Here is a 7,500-nt window from a genome sequence, read left to right as displayed (position 1 = left end):
TATAATAAAAGGGAATTCCTTCCTCCCTCCTCCCTCCCTCCTCTCTTCCTCCCTCCTTCCTCCCTCCTTCCTCTACACCTCCCTCTCTCTCTCCCTCTGTCCTGTATACCTTTTCCCCTCCCTCTCCATCCCTCATGTTCCTCCCTCTCTCCATCCCTCATGTTCCTCCCTCTCTCCATCCCTCATGTTCCTCCCTCTCTCCCTCCCTCATGTTCCTCCCTCTCTCCATCCCTCATGTTCCTCCCTCTCTCCATCCCTCATGTTCCTCCCTCTCTCCCTCCCTCATGTTCCTCCCTCTCTCCCTCCCTCATGTTCCTCCCTCTCTCCCTCCCTCATGTTCCTCCCTCTCTCCCTCCCTCATGTTCCTCCCTCTCTCCCTCCCTCATGTTCCTCCCTCTCTCCCCCTCATGTTCCTCCCTCTCTCCCTCCTCATGTCCTCCTCTCCCTCCCTCTTCCCTTCTCCTCCCAGTTACTCCCTCTCCGTGCCTCCCCATGCCCCCTCTCCCTCCCTCTGTTCCTCCCTCTCCTATGTGCCCCCTCTTTCCCCCTATCCTCCTCTGTGCTCCCCCCCCCTCCAGACTGCACTGCTCCCGTGGAGGGCCGCCGCACTACGAGGAGCGGACTCCAGGAGAGACGACGCACTCTCCCCTTAGGGCTCGGGCGGATGGCGGGGCCGTTCACGGCGCTGCGTGGGCCACGCGCAGATTGCACGTGGTCGCTGTTAGGCGTGCGCATCATCTGGCTCAGTGTGACGGAGAGACCCGCCACGTTCAAACATGGCGCTGGCTCAGGAGAGACGCCTGCACGACTCCACCGGTAGGGTGGGTGGGTGGATGGATGGGTGGGTGGATGGATGGATCGGTGGGTGGATGGATGGATGGGTGGATGATGGTGAATGTAATGGGTGGATAGATGGATGGTGTATAGTGGGTGGATGGATGGATGGGTGGGTGGATAGATGGATGGATCGGTGGGTGGATGATGGGGTGGATGGATTGGTGGGTGGATGAATGGGTGGGTGGATGGATGGATTGGTGGGTGGATGATGGGTGGATGGATGGATGTTTGGGTGGTGGATGAATGGGTGGATGGATGGATGGATCGGTGGGTGGATGAATGGGTGGATGGATGGATGGATGGGTGGATAAATGGGTGGATGAATGGGTGGATGGATGGATGGATCGGTGGGTGGATGGATCGGTGGGTGGATGAATGGGTGGATGGATGGATGGATGGATCGGTGGGTGGATGGATCGGTGGGTGGATGAATGGGTGGATGGATGGATGGATCGGTGGGTGGATGGATCGGTGGGTGGATGAATGGGTGGGTGGATGGATGGATGGATCGGTGGGTGGATGAATGGGTGGATGGATGGGTGGATGGATGGGTGGATGCATAGAGAATCGTGGCTACCCTGCCTACAGAGTGGCCTGGTTTATGTTGTGTTTCTGGACCCCCCCCCCCCAGACTTCCTGGTGCTCCATCTGGGCGATCTGGTGCGCATGGCGTTCATGGCGGCGACGGACCACAGCGACCAGCTGCGGCTGGCAGGGCTCCAGATGCTGCTGGAGATCATCAGACGCTTCTCAGCCGTCCCCGAACCCGAGTTCCCCGGCCACGTCATCCTGGAGCAGTACCAGGCCAACGTAAGACCTGCTCACAGGGCTGGATGCTGATTGGCTGAGGGAGCTTCTTATGACCTTACTGGTCCCCTAATACTGTATCTGAAGTCTCTTTATATAGACCTTACTGGTCCCCTAATACTGTATCTGAAGTCTCTTTTATATAGACCTTAGTGGTTCCTAATACTGTATCTGAAGTCTCTTTATATAGACCTTAGTGGTCCCTAATACTGTATCTGAAGTCTCTTTATATAGACCTTAGTGGTCCCCTAATACTGGATCTGAAGTCTCTTTATATAGACGTTAGTGGTCCCTAATACTGTATCTGAAGTCTCTTTATATAGACCTTAGTGGTCCCTAATACTGTATCTGAAGTCTCTTTATATAGACCTTAGTGGTCCCCTAATACTGGATCTGAAGTCTCTTTATATAGACGTTAGTGGTCCCTAATACTGGATCTGAAGTCTCTTTATATAGACCTTAGTGGTCCCCTAATACTGTATCTGAAGTCTCTTTATATAGACCTTAGTGGTCCCTAATAATGTATCTGAAGTCTCTTTATATAGACCTTAGTGGTCCCTAATACTGTATCTGAAGTCTCTTTATATAGACCTTAGTGGTCCCTAATACTGTATCTGAAGTCTCTTTATATAGACCTTAGTGGTCCCTAATACTGTATCTGAAGTCTCTTTATATAGACGTTAGTGGTCCCTAATACTGGATCTGAAGTCTCTTTATATAGACCTTATTGGTCCCTAATAATGTATATACATTACATTTCTTTGGTTTCCTGTGTGCAGGTGGGAGCTGCTCTCAGACCGGCCTTCAGTGCTGATGCTCCTCCTGACGTCACCGCCAAAGCCTGCCAGGTGATTGGTTAATTAATCATCAATAATCATCTCAATCAGTGCGAATGCTCTCCAGCTGTTAGATACTGAGTGACAGAGGATGTTCAGCATCAGTTAGCGTACACTAAAAGTTCTGTTTTTGCTGCTAAAACACTCAGATTATTCTAATACTATTTTAAGTTTCTGACATTATGGAAAGTATCCCTACAAGTAAGATCCTTTTAGTTTAACGTGAAACAGCCCAAAATCCCCATCATCAAAAACCCCCACTAAAAGTCCTGGTTATTTACATGGAGTCTGGTGGAGATATGCTGCTCTATACACGCTAAAAGTAGTGATTATTTACATGGATCTGGTGGAGATATGCTGCTCTATACACGCTAAAAGTAGTGATTATTTACATGGAGTCTGGTGGAGATATGCTGCTCTATACACGCTAAAAGTAGTGATTATTTACATGGAGTCTGGTGGAGATGCTGCTATATACACACTAAAAGTAGTGATTATTTACATGGAGTCTGGTGGAGATATGCTGCTCTATACACGCTAAAAGTAGTGATTATTTACATGGAGTCTGGTGGAGATATGCTGCTCTATACACGCTAAAAGTAGTGATATTTTCATGGATTCTGGTGGAGATATGCTGCTCTATACACGCTAAAAGTAGTGATTATTTACATGGAGTTTTGGTGGAGATATGCTGCTCTATACACGCTAAAAGTAGTGGTTATTTACATGGAGTCTGGTGGAGATATGCTGCTCTATACACGCTAAAGTAGTGATTATTTACATGGAGTCTGGTGGAGATATGCTGCTCTATACACGTTAAAAGTAGTGATTATTTACATGGAGTCTGGTGGGATATGCTGCTCTTACAGCTAAAAGTAGTGATGATTACATGGAGTTGGTGGAGATACTGTGCTCTATACATGCTAACAGTCGCTATATTTAAATGGAGGGTGGGGAATATGCTGCTCTAAACAGGGTAAGTAGTGAATTACTGAAGTCTGGTGGAGATTGCTGCTCTATACACGCTAAAAAGTAGTGGTTATTTACATGGAGTTGGTGGAGATATGCTGCTCTATACACGCTAAAAGTAGTGGTTATTTACATGGAGTCTGGTGGAGATATGCTGCTCTATACACGCTAAAAGTAGTGGTTATTTACATGGAGTCTGGTGGATGGACCCTCTCTCTGCAGGTGTGCAGCGCCTGGATCGCCAGCGGTGTGGTCAGCGACCTGCGTGACCTGCGGCGAGTCCACCAGCTCCTGGCCTCCTCATTGGCTAAAGTCCAGGCGGGGGGGGACACATGCAGCCCGCTGTACAACGAGGCCACCGCTACCATGGAAACGCTGGCCGTCCTGAAGGCCTGGGCCGAGGTGACGATGCCGCCGTCTTTAAGTTTAATATTTCAAAGATAGGACTAAAAAGTATTGAAGTTCTTTAACAAAAAGTAAACAAAATGTTCTCTCTCTCCCCCTTTCTCTCTCTCTCTTCCCTCTCCCTCCCTCCCCCTCCCTCCCCCTCCTTCTCAGGTTTACATCGTAGCCGTTCAGAGGAGCCGTCAGAAGGAGAGCCCCGATAGGATAGCTGACGTGTCCGTCTCCTCCTCTTGGCCAATCACGGCTCAGGCTCTGAGTCAGAAGGGGCGGGCCTACTAAATCTGGTCCAATCAGATCTGTTGACCCTGAGCCGCCTGTGGCTGGCGGCGCTGCAAGACTACGCCATGCTGACCCTGCCCCAGGAGAACGCTTCCCAGCTACCTGCCACAGGTAGGAGACGGGAGCCAATCACAGCGTCTCATTGTCCTTCACTGGCATCTGTCACTGCCCAATGTTGCTAACGTTAGCTCAAAACACCGTTCAGCTGACAGCCTTTGTTGTGTTTGATGCTAAATTGTAGCTAAGCTAGCAGTGAACCAACTTTGTTAAGTAGGTCCATTTTTACTGTTACAGAAGTTTCTCGTTAGCATCTCGTTAGCATCTCGTTAGCATCTCGTTAGCATCTCTTATGAACGTCCTCTCCTCCTGGTTGCCTCACAGCAGAGGATCTTTAACCAGCCAGAGATCTAACTCGGCCGACCTCATGTCTCCTCCTCCTGGGCTCCCATGCTGCACGCCTCCTCCCTCTGCTGCACGCACCGTCAATCCTTCCCTTCTCTCCTCCTTTTCTCACTTCCCTTCCCCTCTTCCTCCTTTTCTCATCCTCCATCCTCCTCCTCTTCTCCTCTTTTCCACTCCTCCCCTTTCTCCATCCTTCTCACTCCTCCACTTCTCTCCCCTCCTTTCCTCACTCCTTCTAAATCTCATTATAGCTCCTCAGCGATCCAGCACTCACCGCTCTACCTAAGTCCTCGCTCGTCCATTTAATTCCATTGGACCTTCCTTATTTCCTTCCATCCCTCCCTTCATGGTCTCCGGTCTGCCAGTTTTCTCGTCTCACTTCTCCACCTCCCTCATCTGTCCCACCTTCCCCTTCGTCCTCCGCTCCTCCTTCCTCCCCTCCCCCGATCTCCACCATCCCCGGCCCTCCACTCCCCCCGTCCTCATCCTCCCTCGCGTCCCGCTCCTCCCCCTCTCACTCATCCCCTCCTCCTCCTTTTCTCCTTCCACTCTCTCCTCCCATCCTCACCTCCATCCTCACTCCTCCATTCCTCGTCCGCTCAAATACTCTCCCTCCACACTCCCCCCTCCACTCACGTCCACCTCACTCCTCATCCCTCCTCCATCCTCCCCCCTCATCCTCCATCCTCCTCCCAACTTCCCACATCACTTCCTCATACCTCCCCTCCGCTCCATCCTCCTCCTCCTCCTCGTCTTCTATCCAAAAAGAAAGGGAGAAGTAAAGGTGTCGAGGGGTGTGTGTTTCAGGTTTTGTGATGTCAGAGGACCCCCCTGTGAACCTGTCCAGACCGGCCACGCCCACCTCCATGGGACACAGGGGGGGCGGAGCCAAGAGTCCCGAGGACGTCAACACCGACAGACTGCACCTCATCCTGGGTAGGGACCAGACCCGTCCCCCCGGGACCCTGCCCCATCCCCCCGGGACCAGACCCGTCCCCCCGGGACCCTGCCCCATCCCCCCGGGACCAGACCCGTCCCCCCGGGTCCCGTCCCGTCCCCCCGGGTCCAAACTCAGAATACACTTTTCTTTTTTTTTTCTTTTTTAACACTTCTTTTTCCCTCCCGTGTAAAACAAAACTCATCACGAGATCTACACTTATTATTGGAGATCACGCTCAATTAACTTCAAAACACAAACACACACACACACTACACAACACAGATATACACCACACAACTACTACAGCTACACACACCACACCACCACACACACTCATACACACAACCAGATATACACACACACAGATATACATACAACACAACACAGACATACATACAGTCATACACCACACACACAACACACACACACACTCATACACACACCAGATATACACACCCACACACACACACTCATAACACACCCCAGATATACACACACACACACAGATATACATACAGTCATACACACACACACACACACACACACACATATCATACACACACACAGATATACACACACACACACACAGATATACAACCCGTTCATACCACACACACACACACACCAGTCATACCCACACAAACACACACCCATCATACACACACACAGATATACACACACCACACACACAGATATACATACAGTCATACACACACCACACACACAGTCATACACACACACAGATATACACACACACACAGATATACACAGTCATACACACACACACACACACAGTCATACACACACACACCCAGTCTACACACACCCCAGATATACACACAAAACACACAGTATACACACACACAGTCATACACACACACACAGTCATACAACACACACACAGATATACACACAAAACACACACACACTGTTTTACACTAACAACACACAGTCTACCCACACACAGATATAACCGACACACACACTGTTTTACCTAACACCCACACATAAAACACACACACAGTCATACCACACACACAGATATACCACACACACACACTTTTACACCCCACTCACACAGTTATACCACACACAGCTTTTTTACACACCCCAAACACACACGCACACACTTTTTTACACACACAGTTTTTACACAACACACACACACAGTTATACACACACACAGTTATACACACACACACACACACACACACACCCTGTTGTATTAATCTGTTCTAACTTGTGGTTTTTGTGCGTTGGTGTGTGTGTGTGTCTGTCAGGGATCAGTGTGGAGTTCCTGTGTTCTCCGCACTCTGACACCAGATGGACAACATCACTTCCTGTCTGCGAGCTCTGCAGGTGCTGCTGGACGTCCCCTGGCCCCGCGCCAAGATCGGAAGCGACCAGGTAGGACACAGCTGGACCAGAATCCAGACTAGAATATAGACCAGAACCGAGCTAGACTCTAAACCAGAAATCTGAATTCCCAAAGTTCAGATTCCTGAACAGAACATTAGGGCTTGGTGTCTCTTATTTAAAAAACTTTTGTTTCTGTCTGTGTGTTGTTTGTCCATCGTCTTTTTCTCCCTGTTTTTTAAACATCCTCTGTCTCCCCTCTGTCTGTCTAACGGCCCTCCGTCTGCCCCTCTGCCTGTCCATCTGCGTCCCTCGTCGCTACGTCCTTCTGTTGTCCTTGTCCCCCCGTCGGCCCCTTCCCTGTCCTCTTCTGCCCTCTGTTTTAAAACGTCCTTCGTCTGCCCCCTTTGTCCCCGTCTGTCCCTCTGCCGTCTCTGCTTCCCCTTGTCGGTTAACTGCCCCTTTTGTCTGGCCCCCGTCTTTTCCCTTTTCGTCCCCCTTCGTCTGCCCTTTTTTCCCCTTTGTGTGTCCAACGGGCTTTTTCGTCTGTCTTTTAACGGCCCCCGCCGTCCCCCTTTTCTGTCCCCTGTTTCTAACATCCCCCCTTGTCCCCCGGGCTAAAATTTCTCGTCTGTCCCTCCCTCGTCCCCCGCTGTCCCCTCGTCTGTC

The 7,500-nt window shown here is 50.3% G+C and overlaps 1 protein-coding gene across 1 annotated transcript in view; it reads left to right on the top strand.

The window, feature by feature from the left end:
* Window positions 1–7,500, top strand: part of heatr5a (HEAT repeat containing 5a) — a 45,592-nt gene that overhangs the window by 28,383 nt on the left and 9,709 nt on the right. The window contains 10 exon segments of the mRNA XM_032499799.1: window positions 579–816; window positions 1,428–1,647; window positions 2,424–2,492; window positions 3,672–3,851; window positions 4,008–4,082; window positions 4,085–4,269; window positions 4,515–4,614; window positions 5,342–5,471; window positions 6,756–6,794; window positions 6,797–6,882. Of these exon segments, the coding sequence (XP_032355690.1) occupies window positions 579–816; window positions 1,428–1,647; window positions 2,424–2,492; window positions 3,672–3,851; window positions 4,008–4,082; window positions 4,085–4,269; window positions 4,515–4,614; window positions 5,342–5,471; window positions 6,756–6,794; window positions 6,797–6,882 (1,322 nt within the window).

Source organism: Etheostoma spectabile, chromosome 20, assembly GCF_008692095.1.
Source record: "Etheostoma spectabile isolate EspeVRDwgs_2016 chromosome 20, UIUC_Espe_1.0, whole genome shotgun sequence".
NCBI lineage: Eukaryota > Metazoa > Chordata > Actinopteri > Perciformes > Percidae > Etheostoma > Etheostoma spectabile.
The sequence above is the reverse complement of the archived record's forward strand: the minus strand, read 5'-3'. Positions and strand labels throughout refer to the sequence as shown.